The 23,469-nt window shown below is 45.4% G+C and overlaps 1 protein-coding gene across 5 annotated transcripts in view; it reads right to left on the bottom strand.

The window, feature by feature from the left end:
- The window catches only part of PHACTR2 (phosphatase and actin regulator 2), a 308,396-nt gene that overhangs the window by 131,529 nt on the left and 153,398 nt on the right, over positions 1-23,469 (bottom strand). The window contains exon 1 of one of the 5 annotated variants that reach the window (XM_083176563.1): positions 1,027-1,573. The exons of the other annotated variants lie outside the window; for them this stretch is intronic. Within the exon in view, the coding sequence (XP_083032689.1) occupies positions 1,027-1,072 (46 nt within the window). The 5' untranslated portion in view covers positions 1,073-1,573. Of the gene's footprint in view, positions 1-1,026; positions 1,574-23,469 lie in introns of those variants that run through there. 5 annotated transcript variants of the gene reach the window in all.

Genomic DNA, 23,469 nt, shown 5'->3' with positions numbered 1-23,469 from the left:
GTAATGGGCATTACAGTGTTATATAGTATGTCATGGGTATTGCGGTGTTATATAGTATGACATGGGCATTGCAGTGTTATATAGTATGTCATGGGCATTGCGGTGTTATATAGTATGTCATGGGTATTGCGGTGTTATATAGTATGACATGGGCATTGCAGTGTTATATAGTATGTCATGGGCATTGCGGTGTTATATAGTATGTCATGGGCATTGCGGTGTTATATAGTATGTAATGGACATTATGGTGTGTTATACAGTATGTCATGGACATAGCAGAGTGTTATATAGTATGTCATGGGCATCGCGGAGTGTTATATAGTATGTCATGGGCATTGTGGTGTTATATAGTATGTCAGCGGGCGTACAGACTCTGTGGGGGGGGGGGGCGGTGGCATGTAACCACCCCCCCTTGTGTCATATGACCACGCCCATGGCCACTCCCCTGACCACGCCCATTTTTCGCTGCGCGCCGGAGGCGCGCAGCACAGTACCACTAAGTCGTTTTTTCTACTCGCACCACTGTTCTTACTTATTAAACCAATCTATTGCTACACAAAACAATAAAAAACACCTATTCATTATACGAGGAACACATTGCAAATACTTATCGTGCATATTACAGTTTGTCCTCTACTAATAATAATACATTCATATTTCATCAAGGATCGTGGTTCTCCCATCATCACCTTGATATTGTCGCAATCATTCGCAAACATAAATGAACAGGTGAACGCCCACTTAAATAGGGTGAAATGTCACCCGAAAAGAGAGAGGAGGGTGCGCAGCCCGGTCAGGGAACCCCCCTCGGAGCACTGGGCATCATACTATGTGGCTTGGGATGCCCAGGGTAGCAGGCACCCATCACCACCCACAGGCAGCAGGGTAGCTGCCTCACTCCTGCACACAGCGCTATCAGTGCCGGGCTCCCCCCACACATGCTATAGTTACACAGGCTGGAGGCTCGCCCCATGCAGCAGGACGTACACATACATGTAGTTCTGGTATGCACATGCTTCCACTCACCGCTGCTCGCCTGCTCAGACAGAGATGACACGGAGGTCTGGCCCATTGCGAACTTCTCAGAGGGGCCCTGTGTGCAGCAATCAGGCGGCTCTCGGGCATTCCCGGCAGCAGCAGTAATCCCAGGGTCTCATGTCCCCTCCCCGGCTGGAGCGAGCTGCGCTGTCCCGTCAGAGGAGTCTCGCTGCCCGGCCGGCAGAGTCCCCGCAGCAGCCTGATACAGCAGCCCGGGCTCCAGTGCTCCTGCCCAGCTGAATGCCTGTCATTCCTGCAGCAGCAGATTACTGCGGGTCACAGGTCACACACATACACACCCTCCCTCTCCCCCAGTCTCCCCTGGCCGGGTGCTGCTGTGCTATTAGGCTGTGCAGCAACTTTCACAGGGCTCTCCCAAGGCTCTAACTCCGCATCACCACTACTACTCCCCTTCCGCTTTTTTTTTTTCTGTTTCAAATCACTTTTTTACATCCCTCCTTCTCACTCGCTCTCCCCCCTCTTCCTCCTCTGCTCACAGATTTACTTCTTGTTCTTTAAATCTCCCTCACTCATAGGCGTGTACTATCTGCCGTTCTTCTTCATGTAAATTTATCTCCGTACAAGTTCTTAGCTGGCAATTCCTGTCCTCACTTCTCCCCTGTTCTCTTACCAGTACTTCTAACAAAGACGCCTCTGTACAGGAGCCGAGCAAGTGTTATGGATGCAGAGGAGCAGGGCTAGCCGGCCCGCGTGTGCTTCTTCACATGCTAATAGTTTTGACACTTCAAAAAGCCCCGTACTGTTTATGGCGATGACATGACATCATATTTTGTGTCTGGGAATCTTCTCTTTTAAACTAATGATATATCTTAATGCAGTGGTACAGCTGACAATCTATCTTATTTTACAACTAATCATTATTATACACAGATTAAAGCTAATATAAGTGAGCAGATTTTTGCATTTAACTCTGGGCACAGTGGCGTAACTATAAATTTTGCTCCCCCCTGCCAAAAAGTTTGTGGTGCCCCCCCTCCAGGCTCCTCTCCAGCATGTTTCACCAGCGTGTGATGTGACAACGTCACACGCATAACGGAGAAGCTGAAGCAGAAGAGAGACCAGCATACACTGCTGCTTCCCTTGGCTCCGACGCATCCCAGGCCCCCTAGCATGCCCATCCGCCCGCCCATCCTGTACACCAGGGGTTGGGAACCTCAGGCCCGGGGGCCGTATGCGGCCCCCGTAGCTGGTCTGAGTGGCCTTCCCACCCGCCCGGTGGCTTTTCCAGGAATCAAGTACTGGGGAATTCTTACAAGAGGTTGGTAGTTCTCGTGAGATTCCTCTTAATCAACAGCAGCCGGAGACTACTAGTCCTATTCAGCGGCAGCCGCTGGAGCGTGGGACGGCTGCAGCAGGACAATTCGTAAGAGACATTTTTACATATGGCCCCCGAAGGATTTTTTCCCCATACAAATGGCCCTTGGCACAAAAAAGGTTCCCCACCCCTGCTGTACACAGTAGCCAAAAGCCGGCTCTGTGTACAGTCAATTGAATCAGTGGGGGAATTTGTCATCTCTGCCATGGACCCACCCACACTGCGGCTGACTCGCCTCCGGTGCTCAGTCAGTGGGCAGCGGCAGGCAGCAGCATGTCAGTGCATCGAGCGGGTGCCGGCGCCCACACAGACCCTGCTGCTGCTTGCTCCCCCAAGCGGCTGCTGGGGCTGCCTTACAGTAGTTACGCCACTGTCTGGGCATATCCCTCAACAGGGGGGGGGGGGGGGGGGGAGATTTCCACAAGGCAATCTAGGGCCTGGAAGATCCAAAGGGGCCTCATAAAGATACCCTGGCCATCCAAATCATTCATGAGCTATTACTGCATGACTTCATGACATCACATAGACCCGCCCACAGTCCCAAAGTTACTTTGATGTTCCTTGATAGGATCTTTATCACACAAATGGTTTCATCCACTGTATGTGGGCAGTCCGTTTACTTTAAATGTTAAACAGGTATTAAGCCTACTTCCAAAACACCTAAGGGCCCATTTACTATACGATCACACATGTAAAGCGATAGGGGCGGAATTTACCACCCAGGATTTGCATTGCAATATGTGATACTTTCCAAGGTATGTATGAACCTGCAGGGACAGGGGTTCCCAACTGACCTCACGCAGTACGGTCCATAGCCCATAAGGTACAATGGTCTACTGCCATTTTAGAATGGCGGTAGCCCAGGAACCCGATACTGCCTGATGTTGATACATCAGCAGTATCGCATTCCCCATAGTAACCTATGGGGGAAGCGTCTGTGAGTGGGACAGGAGGGATCACAGCAGGGATCAGAGAAAAAGTTCTGTAATTACTAATGGAAGCAAGTCATAACCAGATTGAGGGCCTAATGCATCTGAAGCTGAACATGTTCAAGGGCCTATTGAAATAAATGGAGGAGGTGAGGCCAATACAATGTACAGTAAGCATGTAGAACACATACACTATAAGCCCCAGTCAGTGGTGTAACAATGGCACTGCAGCCCAAGCAGTGGCTTGGGGAAGCTGGCGCTGTGAGGGCGCATGATCTCTGCAGATTCCGTGGGTCTGACGTTTATATGGAATCTGCTGAAAATGTCCCTCCAAAATGTCTGCTGCCTTGGAGGAGACCGATGCTAGTATTTCGCTATTTGGGATATATTTTTCGGATATTTATGTTTTGCTTGTAACAAAGAGCATGTAAACACCAGGAAACGAGCATGTAAACACCTGGTAAATAGCAAAAAAAAACAACACTAGCAATTAACAAAAAAACCCTGAAACGAGCATGAAACCCCTGAAACGAGCATGAAAAAAGCATTTAGGAAAATAAAATGAGAAAAAAAATGTATATGGGGGGGGGGGGGGGGGGGTTTGCCAGAATTTTTCTTTCTTTTTTTTTGCAGGGGGACGCAACATTTTTACTTACGCCACTGAACCCAGTCTCTCCCTAAACATTTAAAAGTGCATAAATATGTAAAATAGGTAGGCAGTTTTAATACTTATCATTTATGGCGAACCATGTGGTTAGCTGGTGTCTGCTGGTGATCATCATGCTGTCATGATGATGGGCCTATTTTTAGGTGGAGGCATTTAATGACATGGCACCCTCTCCAGAGCCACTAACAAGGTGGGACTGTTGTTGTGGAATTGGACAGACAGGGGGCCTGGACAGCAGCCGTGTACACATCGCTGTTGTTTAGACAGTGGGTGGCTGGTGGCAATAAAAATATGGTACCAGCTAATTGGGAACCATGGACCAGCAACCAATCAGGAATGGCCACAGCAACAGCTTGTGATTGGCTGCCGGGCCTTAACTTATGATTGTCCGGCACTACCTTTGATATGCCAATGGCACAATCCCTCTCAATACTCAGCGGCTCCACACAAACATCTTGTGTATTGTCTCTGGGGGTCTCACTATTGCCTGTAGGATTAATGTCACTGTTTCGTCTACCTGTGTTGCAGTTAGCTCCCAGTGGATTGCAGACGGAACTGTAAGTGAAACAACGTGGTTTATTCCCACGGCAATGGGAGACTTCTTCTGCCATCGCGAAACATATTCTTCCGCCATTGCCAATATTATTTTCAATGTATTTGTAAAAAGACGCACTCACCTGACTTCTTTTTTCATGCTTTGTGGATTTAATATACATACCACAGCAACAGTTCACATAACAGTGGGTGGATGGTCAACGTTTCGGCCTTATGTAAGGCCTGGTGGAGACAGGAGAGGGGGTCTTGATAAAGGCCTTACATAAGGCCGAAACGTTGACCATCCACCCACTGTTATGTGAACTGTTGCTGTGGTATGTATATTAAATCCACAAAGCATGAAAAAAGAAGTCCGGTGAGTGCGTCTTTTTACAAATACATTGGATTTGTGGGAACACCCATTTGGGTGTACCTTCTGGATTGAGACACCCCGGCAGGTGGAGTTGTGGAGGAGTGTGCTGTCCTATTCGTGGCAAACAATATTATTTTCAAATATCCCCTACCACTCTGCAGCGTACCCCCAGGGGTATGAGTGCACCAGGTTGGGAACCACAGCCCTAGTTCATGGATTGTTTATACTTCTGTAAATTTACCAACTTTTGTGGAGACACATTTAGGGGCATATTTATCAAAATAATTTTGTGGTAAATTCTCTGAAAACAGCCATTTTCGTGGTATATCTGCATAAATTAAGTATTCTCAGGATGTAATAAGGGGGTTACTGCAGTGAATACCATGGGCTACGTTTTACAATATTTCCCATAGCGGGCTACTTAGGTATTACTCAGGTAATGTCCATCTGCAAATGTGTGGAAATATTTTGCTCTGTTGGGTCTGGACCCACAAGTGATCGAGTTAGTGAACACGTTACTTCTTACACATGAGAGTTTCTTAAATAGTGCATATTCATTTGCGCTTTACAATATGAGACAGTGATACATGAAACTGGGTATTTACAGACAGTGGGCAGTATTCAACGAGAATAATTCTCCGTGCATGGCGAGAGATTTTTTCACTCGCCCTGTTCCGGAGGGCTCGCTGCCACTCCTGCTCCCACTATTCAATGTGGTTAAGACTCGCCGCCACTCGCGGCAAGTCTTAACCCCTGCAGCGGACGAGCGTCCGCGGCAGGGAGCTGGCAGGGAGCCGGGGGACGGTGGCAGCCAGGGAGATTAAAGTCTCCCTGGCTGCCCCAGAACATATGTGGAGGGGAGGTGGGCTCCCTGGGACCCAGGCAGCACAAGCTGCCCCCCCGCCCCCCTATAGCCAGCGGGGGACCCAGTATTCACTGCACCCGATCGTGCATATGTAATGATCGGATGCAGTGCATATATGAATATCTAATGAGCGGCTCGAGAGCTCCGGCCCCCTGCTGGCTGCTCTGTGTAAAAAAAAAAAAATTGTAAATTTTTTTTAAATTAAATATATATTCATGTGCTATAAGCACATGAATAAAAATAACATGCCCCTTCACAGAAAAAAAATCCTGATTTTTTTACACCAAAATTTAAAAAAAAAACCTTTTAGTTTAAAAGTTCACATTCCAGCTCTCCATGAAAAGATGGAGAATTGCTACACGGAGAGACACGGCGAAAATCACTTAAAAAGACGGCGAAAATATCACATTGAATAGGGTGGTTCACTTTTGGAGAGCAAAATGCTCCTTCCAACGCGAAAATAGTACAAACTCGCCATAAAACAAGGCAAATTTTTCTCATTGAATACTGGCCAGTGAAAGGTATGAGGGCTTACAATCTACTGGGAAATAAGCATTTATTTTATACACAAGGATATATATGATTTAGTGAATACAAAGGTTCCTGGTGTGCTGTATGATACGGTGACCCAGCAGTTTGGCCTCGGATCAGGAGGATGGAGAATGTGAAAAAGAGAGAGGCTACGTGAGGCCTGTACAGTAGTGGGTATGTGATTGGATAGGATCAGTATATACACCATTTCTTATTGCTGTGATATGTGGCTATAGAAAACTACCAAAATGATCTGAACTAATTCCCGAAAACTGGTAAATATGTCCCTTAAGTGATTGGAAAAAATCATTACGTAAATGTTGCAAGTGTTACAGTGAGTCAGATAGCCAGCTGCGTAGTAATGGATTATCTCAGAGACCCTGCTTTCAACATCCCAAGCCAAGTAAATTAAGAAAGTGTTATGGGAATAGTCAGAGGAGTGTCTGTAAAATGATAGTCCATCCCAACATCCAAAAGCAATATATATATATATATATATAAAGTATTTGCATCATAAAATATTTATGCAGCATTTTACATTAGCAACATCTTGAAATGACTATGGTAAGCAACATCCAAGAATCACTTCACTGTAAGAAGCTTAAAATTCATGCTATATTTTACAGTTTTTACATCTCTTAAAAGGTTTCTTCTTTGTTCAAACATTTGCATCTTAACTACAATCTTGATTATTTCTTGAGTGTGTTCTCTTAAACACATTAGAAAACTAACCCACAATAGTGTCAGTAGCGCCCTATATATAATGTGTAACACATGTAATGTCCATTTGAATAAAACAAAAAACGCTAGTGGCTTTGATTTCTTTCTTGGAATGATTCTCCGTTTATTTTGATCAGTACCCAACGCGTTTCGTTCCCGTTAGGAACTTCATCAGGGGTTTTTTGATCTTCAATCTATTAGTGCCTTTTATAGGCCGAAACATTAGAAAACTGTTTGATTTTTATATCATTCAGTGAAATTGAAAAAAGCAAATTTGCTTGGTCTACATTGTTCAGACTGCAAGAAAAAGCTTCAATGTGTTCCTTAATTAGTCTACACATGGGGGAGGGGGGGGGGTTGATTATGGTTGGCTTGGAAAGCTGTGATCTTGGCACCAGAGATACCACCCTGCCGAATATCCGCAACCCCCCCTCCCCCCACACACACACACATCGCCGAATCCTCAGATATAGGCGAGGGGATGTGTAATGAAAACACATCCCCTCGCATGCCTCCACTGCAGTAGAATTCATTCCATGGTCAGCTACCATCAACTGACTTTTATTTGCGGGCGCCGGGACAAAGACAGGGCAGGCGGCTGAAGTCATGTGACATCAGCCGCCCGCCCCTGGCTGGCATTGATCCCTCCCACATATCCATGGAAACACCTAGCATTTTGGTGGAGACACCCACAAAATGCTAGGCACTCCCATGGCCCAGCACCGCCTCTGCCGCATCCGCCCCATCCCTCCCTCCTCGCTGTGAACTGCCTGGCGAGTGTGCAACTCGCCACGGTCATTCGCTGTTGGGTTTGCACATGCGCAAACCCCAACCACCGGGCAGGGTCTGAATTCAGATCACTGCAAGTGATCCAAAATCGGCCCCATAGCACGGATTCACCCAATGGCATACCTCTCAACTGTCACTATTTTTGATGGACCATCCCTTTTTTGGGACAGTCCTGCAGCCCACCCAGGTCTGGCAGTATAGCATCTTTTAAACAGCATCTTTTCCCGGAAACAGAGAGGCTGGGAATATGGCCAGTGGCTCTGAGAGCTGCTGGCCATGCTCCCACAGTGGTGAAAATGCCACTAGGCTACGTCCCCAAATCAGGGTACTGATTTCAATGATTCACAAATTGGAAGGCATGCAATGGGTCTGCCCACACCACACACCCTGCACTTATTTCTTAAATACTTCTCCCAAGTCCTGCATTGGCAGCAGTGGCAATGTTGCACAAAGAAAATGGCTCCATGTAAATAAAACATAATGATAATCATAATAATGCTAATAATAATAATCTCTCACTGTAAACTATGCATGATCTGTCTTTGCACCATTGTCCAAACTGTTACAGAATTGAGAGTCATTCCCAGTTGCGGAAGTAGAGGCTTGTAGGCCCCTGGTAAATTGTGAAGGTGGGTCTCCTACCTGATTTCTATTAACCCATAGGTCATCATTATCATCATATCAAATCATTTCTGTATCATGCATATTAGTGATAGAAAGATTGATGACACCACTTAGCGCTAAACCCTATAATTAGGTACACAAGATAAAATTACGTATCTTAAACCAGGTGTTGATCTTTGATGTATTTCAAATGAGGTCAGCACCTGAAACAACATAGAATGATATCGCCCTTTTCTCCCAAATGAATGGGATGTGTGAATATAAAGGGTATATCAATACAGAAAGATCATGGTGCAGTTTCCAGGTAAACAGAAAGTTTTAATAAGCACAGGAAACTCACAATATTGCAGATGGTAACAAGCATATAAAAAGCCAAACGGCAAAGCTGCTGCACAATCAAATTCTTCCTCCCATCCGACACTGGATTCAGGTGGTGAAATGGAGACTCAGGGCACCGGTATCCCAAAAGTTCCTCAGGTCCAGGGAAGATGATATGCAGTCCAGTAAAAGATAAAGTATGCGTCTCACTTAATGCATTTCGGGTCGAATTGACCCTTCATCAGAAGTGTGAGTGCATACTGTTGGTGAATGTCCTTATAACACAGTCCCAATACACAAATAATAATCCCATTGGCCAGAAAGCAAATTGGTTTAACGTGTAAGTCCTATTCGGACGTACACGCTGCCTCCACATCCTGTTAGGGCTGTGCGCGTCACTTCCGCCGGAAGTGACGAATCGCCGCGATAACAGTATAATTCCTTCGTCCGATGCATCACCCCCGCCGGAAGCGAGGCAGTCATCAGCGGCGTCCTTAGCAACGGACGCGTCGGGCGGATGTTCCCCGTGCAACCCGCTTGGTTACACTGGGTGCCAGCATTACTTCTGTTGCGGCCGCCATTTTAGATACTGGAAAATAATTATTTCAATTCCCACAGTTTGTAATCTTGTCAGATTTGATATCTAAATGATATTAAGCACAAGGATAAAAATATTTAGTATAAAATAACGGGACATAGTTAATAAAAAGTTAAAATACATATATCAGTTAAAAATACATATAACAATTTAAAAATAGAGACTTATATGGATAAAAAAGGATGTGAAGAGTGATCATCTATTCTAAAAAGCTTTTAAGCTCAAAATCCATATTAAGACCCAGAGGTGCCAGAGTTTTTAATTTAAAAATCCATTGCATTTCAGTTTGGCATAAACGTTTTTCAATATCTCTGGTCCTCAATCTGGGTAAAATCTGTGCAATGCCCAAAAAATTTTTTATACAACATTCCTTTTTGTTATGAATGTGTTTAAAATGTGAGGAGACCGAGTGCGTGTCCAGGCCTTTTCTAATATTATATATATGCTCGGACATCCGGACACGCATATTTCTCGAGGTCTTCCCTACATAAAATAAGTTACATGTGTATCATGCATATTAGAAATAAGTGAGGCGACGTGGCGAGATATTGTCAAATCTTTGTTAGTGTATTGGCTCCACTTACCCAGAAGCTAGCCGTCATCTGTGGTGGACTGCAGCACAGACCAAACATAGCATGGAGAGAGGGGGGGGGGGGGGGCAGTTAAAACACTTAAACATAAGGGCCCTTATTCTGATCTGTGCGGATATTCCCGCATTCTTACGGAGCGGTCCGCACGCCACGGTGTTTTGCCGCATGCGGCCATCGTCCGTAGAAACGCCCACGTGTCCTCCGCATTCGGACGGACTCACTCTTTAAGAACAGGGCGTGTTTACGGACGACATACAAACCATGCGTGTGCGGGAGAAACACTCCGATTCGGCACGGTATTACAGAGTATTACAGAGTATGCTCGGGAATACCGCATCCGAACGGGAGCCAAGCGGTGCTACCGCACGTAAGCGGAGGATTTACGCCAAACAACCCACTATGAAGTATCTTCTGCAAGACATCACATGACCCACTTATTCAATTACCTATCCTCATAAAAAACTGCTTATTTGGAATTGGAATCAATTAGATTCCAATATATCCTTACAAGCATGCCTAACACATGCATAGCACACATTAACCCTTACAGCAATTGAAGTGCAATGGTTTCAATTAAAGCACTGACAAGCGTCCTATTAGTGAGTAATGAGTAAAGGAGTAGATTGTTATTGGGTTCAGGTGTTAATGGTTGTAGTCATTAGGCGTACGTTCGCCTACCGCATGAACGAGTGGTGTCCGCAAAGCAATAGTACACTTGTGGACACCGCACATTTCAGCCCTTTTTGCTCGCGTGCATTCGGAGTGGTTTCCGAATGTACGCCCCCCAACATAAGTGTACTCCCCCGTGTCCGCCCATGTTTCCGCCCCGTTTTGCCCACTTTGAAACTACGCCCATGTGTCATTCCGCATGACGCCCATAATACGCCCCTATTTCCCGACTGATTGCGGTGACCAGTTTTGGACGGGCTTTGTCCGAACTGGTACCGAGTCAAGGCGTGGCACATGCGCGTAGCGTTCTCCACGCATGCGCAGACGCCGTAAAGACGCGATCCGTAAGAACGCGGTAAAGTCCGCATCAATCAGAATAAGGGCCAATGTTACATGTAATATGTGTGGAAACTGCCTGAGTTTCTCAGCGCTGTCATGGACCGTGGCTGTACTCAGGACGCAGCACTCAGCTTTACTTCTCCTTAATGTATTAGCCCACCCCCAGACTCCCATTGGCTGGGAAGAATCGGAGTGCTACTGTTTCCGGAGTGCTGCTGTGTCCAGAGTGCAGCGGGGCTGTGAAACACACAGTGGGGTTGATCCCCAGGGCCATCTTATTATTTTATTGACACCCACATTTATAATTGAATTTAATAATATCTTAATCGTAACATGTAAAGAGGAATTAATTGCCAAATCCTGTATGTGTCTGAAGTATTTAGTGATTACTTTCTCCTTGTGGGCCTTTGGACATTTACCAGCTTAGCCACCTATTCTATTCAAGCCTCATAGGGAGAAACTAAGGGGTCTTTTATAATGAGATTATAATGTATGAATACATCACCAACAGACACATCATACTATCCCAAGGTAGATAGAGCATGTGAATGCGGTTTTCAGATCTACATAATCAATATTTAAAATGCCTTATGCTGGGTACACACCAGGACGACAAGGGTCCGATCACATCAATCTAGATCCAATTTCGACCGATTGGATGTAGATTGTGTGGTGATTGGGCCTTTTTCTGTCCTGTTGTGATCCGATTCCGATTGGATGCGCGGCCCCGCAGGTCGGTTGTTAATCAGATCATACCTGCAACAGGTAGGATCTGGAAAGGACCATACAGCCGGGTGCGGGTTGCGTTCGGATCGGAACCGCTCACGGTGCACATCGTGAGCGGGTCGTGCGCTCCGTGTGATGGTGAGCGGGTCGGACAAGACACTGACGACCCGCTCACAATGTGCATCGTGATCGGGTCGTCCTTGTGTACGGCACATTAGTTGAGATTATTTTGAAATGTGATTGCTTTTCTTCAAAAACAACAGCCCACAGTACAAGCTATGCTCGAGAAATGACAGTAGCTGATTAGTTGCTATGAGCAACTTCTCTCCCTCTCTTCAAGATTTAATAAATCTATCCCAGAGAATAATTAAACGTACTGTAAATAACAGTCATTTAACTACATGCCTAGGAAAAAAAGGACATACTGTAAAGACCTATACACACTGGGTGACTTTGAGCTGAAAGTCGCTCAAAACACCCAGTTTGAGCGGCTTTCAGCTCAAAGCCACCCAGTGTGTATGCCTTGGTGATGAGCGGTGAGCGCTGCTGTGCACTCCCCCATCATCGCCGGGAAAGCCGTTCATCTGCTGGTTCTACCAGCAGATGAGCGGCTTTCAGGACGGCTTTGCATAGTGCTCCGCTATGCAAAGCCGTCCTCCCCCCTCCGTCGGCGCCAGGCAGGGGGAAAGTACATACACACTGAGCGGCTTTCCCCGCAGCGATGATTGGCATCATCGCATCATGTGATTGGCATCATCGCTGTCCATACACGCTGGGCATAGTCGCCCAGTGTGTATGGACCTTTAAACTTTGCAAGGGTGCCTCATTGTGTAACTCACATGTGCCTAAAGACAGGCAATGCTGGTAGAGGATGCATGAGTAATAGAAAGCATGGTCACGGCAAAAATCCATGTACAGAATTACACACATATTATCTATCCCCTTGGGCTCTGTACTAACATCCATCATGATTATTGTGGGCTGAAATTGTAATGATCTAAATGATCTAATCTAAATGATCAGGATAATTGGTCTATTGCATACTCATTGGTGTTTGAGATATTTGTTTTACATGCATTTAAATGCATGTACTGTAATACTAAAAATCTTTTTTTTTCTGCTGTTTTATTATAAATATGCATTCTTAGTTGTGTGCCGCCGTGGTATCAATTTGATAAATATTCATTAATATGAAAACTTTATTAAGTACTAGCTGGAGTACCCGGCAATTGCCCAGGATTTAAAGAATGTTTGTTTACAAAAATCAATTTATATATAAAACACACATCACAAATAACATAGTATAAAAAAAACATGCAAAATGTTATAAACATCAATAAAATGAAAACCCAATTTAAAATAATATCCAGCTGGGAATTCAGCTACAATTCAGCTACAGAAGCTTCCTTTCATAATTGGAGCAAAAAAAGCTGAATAGTAAAAATGTTACATACATGTAAATATCAATGTAAATATCATTTAAAACATTCATGGACCGATAGAAGGTGAAAAGTAAAAATGTCAAACTGTCTTTGAACTGCAAATGATGGAACAAACTGAAAAACAATTACTTCAAAGCCGCTTCATAAACTATATTTCTCGTTTCTTGATTCAGGGCAAATACAAATAAATTTCATGAAGATCCAACTCTATGTAAAATTTCACGATCTTCGCTTTGTTTTCAAAACAATAGAACATTGTGAAAATCATTTCTGAAGTAATATTGGCAACAAACAAAGTTTGTTTACACACAACCTCCAATCGTGAAGCGTAATTTGGTATAGTCATGCTGCTTTCACACTAGGGATGGCCATCGACAATCGATGATTCAAAATCATCGATGGTTCATGGCCGATGTCGAATACTTTTGCCATCGATGGGGGAGAACCAGATGGTTTCCCTCCATCGATGGAATAGCAAAAAAATGTATTGCATTCTTTTCTTTTCAAAGGGCCGGGACACGGAGCATAGCTCCACCCTGACACCCGTTAAGCCCCGCCCCCTGTGTTTTGATTGGCCCACAGGCCAATCAATCAAATACAATGGATGACCATCGATATGTAAAAATATTGATGGTCATCCATTGCATAGTTAAGCACTATCAATGGGCAGTTGCAGAATTGCCATCGATGGCAACCATCGATGGCAATGGCAACCATAGCCATCCCTATTTCACACTGGCAAACCTGCTCTGACCCTTTTTTTGTAAACGTTTCTTTAACTCGGTCAGATCAAGTTTAACCCATTCACACTGCATGTTGTAAACGTTATATTACTGGTTAATTACCGTTTTTGTACCTTTCACATTGAACCCGTTGTGAAAGGTACACGGTAATTAACCAGTAATATACCATGCAGCAGGCAGAGCGGGTTCAGGGGGTGACCCGTGGTCTGCAGCCACACGTGTCGGTAAAGCAGCAGGGCTCCCCACACACACAGACAGCACCTAGTAACACCCCCTCCCTCCCTTGCTACCTGGCAACGAGGTAGGCAGCGGGCGTGCACGGGTCACTAGGAGGAAGTGGATCCCGCTCATTACATATAAGCATATCAATGAGCCGTGCATTACATATGCGCATATGAATGAGCGGCTCCCAATCACTAAATATTCACTGCGCTGATGACGAGCTCAGTGTTAACTGCTGCCTGAGTCCTATATACCGGTTCAGAGCCGTTCACACTGCATAAAAAACGTCTCTGAACCATGTAGGACTCTGCTTTTTACCTTTTCTTGTAACCGGTAAATGCAGACTGGCACTTTCACACTGCAGCTCTAACCGGTTTAAAAGGCTAAAAAACGGCAATATATCGGTTAAGAGCTGCAGTGTGAAAGGGATATCAGAGAGCTGAGAATGCTGGCAAAGCCTGCTAAAGCTCTCTTCGATAATAAACATTAAGATCATGACAACACAAAACGCTCCACCCGAGGCCCTACCCATATGCCGTGAAGCCCCAGAATAAGCCTACAACAAAAATTGCGTTTTTTAATTAATTAAAAATCAACAGTAATTAATTTGGAGTTCAAGTTTTGTTAGTTGCCTCAGCCGTGTTTTAACATGCTAGCATGAAAAATGTCACAATCTTGCTCCACTTAACAGGCGTGACTAATTCCATATATCGAGAGATTGTGAAAACAGATGGTGAATGTGACACCTAGAAGAGGTGTACTGCTCCATCTGAGAGGAATCTTTTAAAATTACATATCCAAATGTAGATGTGCCCCAAAGCAGATAGCAAGAGATACTATACTTGCTAAAGTGCTGGGCAATGGGGCGGATGATTCAACGTAAGTGTATCTGTCTCTCATTCCTTTCCCCCCCAAAACATTTAACAGTGTAATGTGGTCTAGGTGAAATGAGGGAAATTGGTAGACTAATGAGGGAGAGAGGGAGATTGCTGCTATTTCAGGGATTCAGTATGAAATCCCGGCGGTCGGGATCCCGGTGTTCAAAATCCCGACGCCGGAATCCCGACCGCCGAAATTTCGGCGTCGGGATTCTGAACGACGGGATCCCGACCGCCAGGATTTAAACTGCATCCCTATTTCAGGGAGTCTCCTGCAGAATGCAGGAGGGTAGGAAAACTATGACTGTGGGGTACTTGCAGGGGTGTTTAGATTGGTGGTCCAGGTCCAATTAAAATTATTTATGGTCAATGTAATAACAAAACCAGTGTTTGTGGCTGCAAATCATAATAGGTTTACAAACAGGAGTGAATCCTGTTCCTCACCATATAACTGAACCTAAGGATGACATATAAGCATAATTTACTTAATTATATTATGTTTTCGAAAAAAAATTATAAGAAACATTTGACCTAGAGATGCCGTGAAAAAAATCTGATCAACGTCAATTTGACATAAAACTATACTAACTGGCGTAATGTGTCCTCAAACCAGTTTTGATCACTAAAACTTAACATTAATGTCTGCATGGCATGGTAAATATTTAAAATTAATATTAAGTATGTAACCATGCGTAGTTGGTTAGTAGGGGTATGAAAAAATGGGGTGCATTTAAAATGGGAGTCCAGATAATACATAAGTACCTAATCCTATATAATAAAAGGCTAATCCTAATCCTATATAATAAAAGGCTAAAAGTGCTCATCACCTATATAGGGGGGATTCAAGTGATGTGCGCACTAGCAGAGCAATTAAAGTGTTGCTCCCTTTGGTCATTAACAGACACAGGTGGTGACATTATGGTTATGTTGTTCTGTCTTTTTGACGGGCTGGTAACTAGTTTTATATAAGCTTAATGGAAAAATACATTTACAAAATATATTTAAAGTACAACAAAATATACCAATTGTAGCATGATTACATAGCATTCCTCCTATTTAAAAAAAAAAAAAAAAGAATCTTTTTTTGGGGGTAGGATAAAAATATATATATAATTGTTTGTTGTACTGTGGCATATATGAAAGCTATACATATACAAACCAGAGCCATAGAAAGAGCATGCATCATATTATTCTGCTACAGTATGTTTCTTTGTTGCAGACTTGTTAGAGTCAGATTGAAAGATGTACAAACACCACCCACTAATGGCAGTTCTTGGAGTAGCACATTTTTCTGTAGGTGGATTCTTTAGGAAATGGCAAAAATTGCCACGTTTCCTGTTAAACTGGTATCTGCACATAATTGTGTTCCTATAACAACTATAGAGATAATACTTTATTATCTCAAAAGGAATTTGGAGAAAGATTTGTACATATATGATGTCATTATTTATCTTCCAAACATCAGTTGTAAATCTGGTCTGAGTTGGATATAAATGCACACGAAACTTGCGTGACAAGAATTTCAGAAACCATGCTACAGGTGACTCACTCCATTGTGCCCATGTCTTTGTATCTTATATTGAAAAAAGGGCATCAATAATACAGTTCAGCTGCACAGAACCAGGCTTGGGTAATAAGAAATCCCCAGTACATGATTTGCAACAGTCCAGGTGATCATGTAACAGACATAGAGCCTGATTCAGGCATTCTCGGAAGGGTCCGAATTGGGCCCTGTTCTGATGGTGGGGGGGTCTGCGTATGTGCATGATGTCAGTGCACCCCCCCCTTTTCGGCCATCCCCGCCTGAAATAAAAATAAAAGTCAGTTTTCACAGACTTTTATTTCCGAAGTGGAGAGAAATCATTTGCTGGTCAGCGACCATCAAGTGATTTCCCTTCGGCTGCATGTGAGGGTATGTGTTCTTGGACACATTCCCTCTCATGTTACCAAGGGGATCTGGGTGGCACTGGTCGCAAGGGGGGTGGTGGGCGGCAGTTACCTGTTCGCTAAGCAGCGAGTGTACACTGCCTAGCGAGCAGGCCTGAATCAGGCACATCATTTCCATGTCTTGTTATTTGTGGGTGTGATAACTGTAGATCTGGAGATGTCCTAGGAGGATTTGGGCATAAACAATTTTTGTCCCTGGTATTTTGGTAGTAATAAGTGCATGCTTGTTCCTCTATGCACTATACATCTTTACAATTAATGAAGTAGTCCTTGTAAATGGTCAGGCCCATAGCAACCCTTCCTCAGAACAGTAGCAGGTGCACTGCATACGCCTCCCTACTGTTCTGCTATCTAGTTATGCACTGGACACATCTCATAACCTTTCCACTGCGGGCCCAGTAGCGCACGCAGGGAGGGTCCCCTCTTTCCATGGGTACAATAATTTTTAACATCGGCCATGGGGAACCGGAGATATCTGACTTTAAAACAGTGGTCCCATCCAAGCCTGCTAATTGCTCTTCCCAGTCAGATATTTCAGGTTCTGACTGAGGATATATTCCAAAAGCTGGGACTCTCCCCCTTTAAGGGACACTAGAAGCTTGTCTCTACTCTGCCCAAAACTAGAGATATCAGCCTTCCAGCAGCTGGTTACTGCTCTAGCTTCACACACCTGGTATGTAGTTTTATATACTCGTTGGCAGATTGCTCTGCCTCCTGAACTCTGATCCCCTAGTCCCCAGTACCATTTGGTAGGAGGGATTCTCTAGTTTTTAATTCCTTTAAAAGCTAAGAAATTTAGTTCCAGGAACTGGAGATATCTGCAGTCAAGCAAGCTGTCCTCCCACCAGAAAATTATGAATAATAAGCCCACTCCACTATACACCCCTCCTCTGCGTATTAAACATCCTCTACCACCCTGAAAGTTATGTATCAGGACCCCTTCATTCAGCCCAATGCCCCCTTCTCCCACCATCTGTGCAGTAAAGGGGTAATTAGTGAAAATTACTGATCCAGGCCCTACATGCTGAGCGGTTGATATAATACACCCTACCACCAGCGGGACATCAAAGCTTCCGCTCATAGCACCCCCACCCCTACCGTTGGAGGATAGGTAGGGGCCCCAATACATTGATATGCCCAGGGGTCTACACTGCTGTTATGTGTATATGAATAGGATTGTTTAACCTGAGGAAGGGGGTAGAACCCCGAAAGCTTGTTTCAATATAATCTATTTTATCTGCTGAAAACTGCCTCCGGAGTGCCATTATTGTTGGACTGTATATATATATTGTTGTTATTATTATTATTATTTATATACATTTGGTCTATCTATAATACTGCCCATCTCTGTGTTTTGCTCCGCCCCTCTCTGGAAACCCCCTTATGAAAATCCTGCGTTTACCCCTGGGGCCAAACATTTCTATGTGTGGAACAGCAGGACAATGTCCCAAATTGCAACTGTTCCACTGAAATTGCAATATTTTGGACTTATATATAGATACAAGAAATAAAAAGGAAAACCCTTTATGCATTAACTGACAACATAAAAAAAAAGAAAAAGAAAAAGAACTAACTCTAATAACCATATTTCAATTCATGTACTATTTTTACTACATTGCTTGGTTTCCTAGAAATACATTATGGGGCCAATGTCGTATGAATTCACAGTCATAGGCGTGCGCAGCCCGTTTTCTTAGGGGGGGCACCATTGGAGGGGTGTGTCCATCACTACCTACTGGGCGTGTCCATCATCACCTATTATTACACATAATGCAACACAGTAATGCCCATTAGACATAATGCCATGCACAATAATGCCCATCACACATGCCACACACAGTAATGCCCATTCCCCACACAGTAATGGCCATTACATATTATGTCAGGGCTTAAAAAAATGTTAGTAAAACAGAGACAATAGGGACTGTACGCGTCAAAGACGCGCGCCAAAATGCATATTACACATCACACAGCCATTACATAGTATACCACATTCCATAATGCCCATTACACGTTACGCCTCACACCGTGATGCCCATTACGCCTCACACCATGATGCCCCTTACACGTTACGTCTCAGACTGTGATGACCATTACAGATTATGCCATGAGGGTGAAGGGGTGTGAAAAGTTTGTTGCCAGGAGTCACATGTTCCTTACCATGGGTTTCATTCTCCCTGGGAAGGGGGTGGTTACATGCTCGTTGACATTGGGAGTTTCATGCTCATTGCTGGGGGTGCGCACTGCACACCAGCGCTCCGGGTAGCGCTGTGTGCTCTTCTTATAAGATGCCCACCGGAGCTACAGCCTCCTTCCCTTTTGAGCCGCTGGCCGGATGCTGCACGCCGCACACTGAAGCTACTTTACTTGTCAGCGGCAGGCAGCATCCGGCCAGCAACTCAAAAGGGAAGGAGGCTGTGGGGGCCCGGGACACTTGTACCCCAAGTACCCAGGGGCAAAAACCTGCCCGCACACATATACACATATACACAGCCCTCTATGCGCACACACAGACACACACATAGTATACATATGCACAGCACTCCTTTGCGCACCCACATACACACACAGCCAGCACACATACAGATGTAGTATACACATACACATAGTCTACATATATAGCCTACAGCTACAGTATGCACACAAAATATATACGTATATATACACACACACACACATACACACAGCCCCTCTATGCACACACACACATATATACACACATAGTATACATACAGGTCAGCATGCACACACACAATGTACTGTAGTATACAGAGTCCCCTCCCACACACATAGTATACATATACACAGCCCCCCTATGCACACACACAGTATACTTACAAAAAGCTGATAAACACACACCTTTATGACATAATAATCTCAATGTTTTATACCATCCCCCTCCCCCTCTAAAACAAAGTCATAGCCTGCTCATATAACATACAAAGGGCCAGCTCACCGGTAGCATATTTCCAACACCAGGAAGTTCCTCACTCCTCACCCGGCCACTCGGCGACGGCCAGCACTGTTTCAGTAATGTCTGCCTGAGAGGAGCTGTCTGTGCACTTCAGCTCCCCCTACAGGCAGCCAGGGTCATCACTACGATGTAGTGTATCCTGCTGCAGCTCTGACACACAAATGCTATTCTGTGTTGTCGGACCTTGCTGCAATTGTGCGGGGGTGCCTATCATTAGGGGGTGCCTGTGCACCCCCGGCACCCCCTGTGCGCATGCCTATGTTCACAGTAATACATAGATAACAAAGGACAACCTAAACTAAAAACCCAAATCAGGTATCTTGCAGTGACAATAAAAGAGAATCTGGAGGAGTGTCACTGATTGCTTAAATATCCCAAAGAACGCTAGCTTTGGCCCCTTCAGTGATTTAGAAATACTGTACCATGAAAGCCAATTTATCAGAGTAGAAGAAAGGGAAGTAGAGTAGGGGACTGAAAATGTATTCATTACAAAATAACATTTAATTTTAGAGATCTCTTTAAGCAAAGAAGGATGGTCAGGGGACTGTCATAGTTGGGCCAAAGTGGCTCTAGCTGAATAAAATGGCCTGTGAAGTCAGTCACAAACACTAGACAGTCCCACTGAGAGGGGTTTCCTCCCTCTGGGACTACCAGACCAGTCTCAGATAAACAGAGACCAGAAAAATTAGGAGAAATACCAGGGCCGGATTAAGGCATCATCCTCCCCCCCCAGGCATTACCTTGCATATTTATAATGCAGTGTGTGAACACAGGCTCTCGGGGTCCAGGCAAGCCCACACAGCGCACCCTGCACCTTCAATACTTACCCTTCGGAGTCCTCGCATTTTCCTGGCGGTTCACGCATGCTCGGCAAGACCATCACTGGGTAAATGGGTGCTGCACTATTTTCCCCGGAGACCTGCGCAAGCACAATAAACTCTGGGACAGTGTGGGGATCCCCTAGTGACAGGGCCAGTGCAAATGCTCCCACCATCACCCACACACCAATACCGACTTTTCAGAACCTCATGTGAGAGTGTGGAGGTAGCAGAAGTTTAACACCTGCTGTTTGCATTAAGTTCAACAAGAATACCCATCTCAGAGTCATCCAGATTCTGGAACCCCTAGGCAGCTGCATAAAGGCTAATGCCTAGTGACCCTAGTGTCGGCTGGAGAGGAGGGGGCCCAGAAAGAGTCTGCACAAGGGCCTCCTTCTCTCAAGAAGCGCCTCTGTTTGCATATGGACAAAAAACTAATGATGAGAATCAGATTGCGTGCATCTCAATTCTCATTAATATATTTGCACTTATTTTACAACTGGAAAGACACAAGATATTTGTTTTAAACTGAGCAAGGCAGTGGGGACCCGGAGCGACTCTCGGCGAGGTGGCGGGGACCCGGGGAGAGCCCCGTTGTAAGGCGTCGCACGCACCTCGTGCGCGCGCGTCCCCTTACGGCGGCTGGCGGGGGATGGCGGCTGGCGAATCTTCCGCCATCCCCTGCAAGAGTGAGCGGCACTCCATCTGTAAATGCAACAGGGTGATAAATTCAATTACAATGACAAAGTACAAGTACAATCATATAGCAGGGGTTAACTAAAATCAAGGCAGTCTCCATATATGGCTATAAAGGGAATCAGTACTCAATGATTCTAGAGGTACCACGAGGTATGTGAAAAAGAATGTTTCAGGGCCATTTGCAAGGGAGGGGATAAGGTTCGAACATATGGCAACAATGTGTCGAAAAGCTTTGCTGTCAGTTTCTCCTTATGAAGTGATGTTTCTGTCCAGTCCATCGTGAACAGACGGGAAATTCGGGGGAAAGTTAAGGACATAGGGGATGGATCGGGAGAAATCCATTGGGACAGGATGTTTTTTTTAATGGTCGCTGGCAGTTTGATAAGCAATAAACGATTTCCAGGGGTCAATTTCTTGCGGTCATTAGAGGAGTAAATACCCCAAAATACCCAAGACATGTAGACTTCTCTTAAGTATAAGCAGTGGTGTAACCAGATATTTGCAGGCTACATAGCAGCAGTTTATAAGGGCCGCTATGTACCAACCAGTGGTACTAAATGTATATAACACATTTACCTTACACAGTTCAGCTCTGGGCCCCATAGTGGCTGCACCTTCTGCACCTACGCCCACATTCTAGTTGGCTCGCAAAACAGCATTAGTGTGCTGCTTTGCAAGCCCTGTAGCGCCGTCCGCCGTGCGTTTGAATGCCCACCCCCGCTATTCGCCGATTTTCCCTGCAGAGCTGCAAATTAATGTTTTGCATAAACATCCATTCGCAACCTTGCGTGGGTGCCCAAAACCTGTAGCATTTGCTAATCTAAATGACTCTCTCATGCCTTCGATTTGCGGCGCCCTGCTCCGTGAACAGGGTGGGCAGCTGACATCCAGTGATGTCAGCAGTGTGCCCCCAGGCCCAGGGCCGGTGTAAGGCTTCTCAGCACCCTAGGCAAAACTTCAAACCCCCCCCCCCAAAAAAAATTATATGGTCCTCCCAGCCCCCCCGGGAAGGTGGACAAGTCCCGTGCTTTCCCTGGAGGCCTTCTGCAACCTCCCCTTTGCCACCCATAACAGAGTACAAGAAGGAGGGGGCAGCAATGTAGGGAAGTATGTCTCAAGGGAAAGTATAGAGGTGAGGTCTAAAAGGTTCCACAGCCGCCACATGTATTAAGTACAGCAAGGATCCTCATAGACATCCTTGATTTTTTTATTTGCAAACTTGGTGGCACCCCACCAGATCCCGGCGCCCTAGGCAGATGCCTAAAGCTGCCTAATGGTAGAGCCGGCCCTGCCCAGGCCAGTAGCCGCCCCTGTTTGCATGGGGACGCCCATCATTTCCTGGGCGCACCCAGCGTTTTTGTGGGTATAGCCGGGAAATGCAGGGCGTTCGCATGCAATCCCTATCCGATCTTCAACATCTGTCGCCGTTGCAAATTCCCAATGTAGTGAACCGATCAGAATGAGAGCCCTAGTTTATAAGAAACTTAATTAAAGTACTATATTGAGTAATGTATGACCTTTATGACATTGCCTGATTCCAGTATACTTCAGTAATGACACTGGTAAAGTAGACTGGTAATTCTATTTCTCTCTTTGGCCCTTATTCTGATTCGTGCGGTACGGCCCGCGTGCGGCCGTACCGCCGATGTTTTCCGTCTGCACATGCGCAGAGGTCAATCTGCGCATGTGCAGGCGAATTCGCCGCACATAACGTTACTACGCCGCAAAGGGGGCGTATAGGGGAGTGAGGGGCTTCATGCCCTCATTTCCCTATGTATACGCCCCGCGTTTCATGGGCGTTCCCATGCAAACGCGGGGCGTACGCATGCTAATGAGGGCATGACGCAACTCATGGGGGCGGAAAGCTGACGTCGCCGGATGTCAGCTTTCAGCCCCCATACAAGCTACCACACGGACGATTGTCCGTGTGGTCTCAGCTTGCGGGAGCTGCCGGGGCGTGCGGACCTGCCTTCGATGGTCGACGACCATCGAATGCAGGGGGCAGCTCCCAACATGGTGGAGGCGTACGCCCCGCCATTTTCATGCGGATCGGCAGCCGTCCGTGTACGGACGGCCGTGCCGATCCGTCTTGTAGGCGGG

The sequence above is a fragment of the Crinia signifera genome, chromosome 3 (assembly GCF_055691185.1).
Source record: "Crinia signifera chromosome 3, ASM5569118v1, whole genome shotgun sequence".
Classification (NCBI taxonomy): Eukaryota; Metazoa; Chordata; class Amphibia; order Anura; family Myobatrachidae; genus Crinia; species Crinia signifera.
This window is presented reverse-complemented; position numbering and strand designations above follow the sequence as displayed.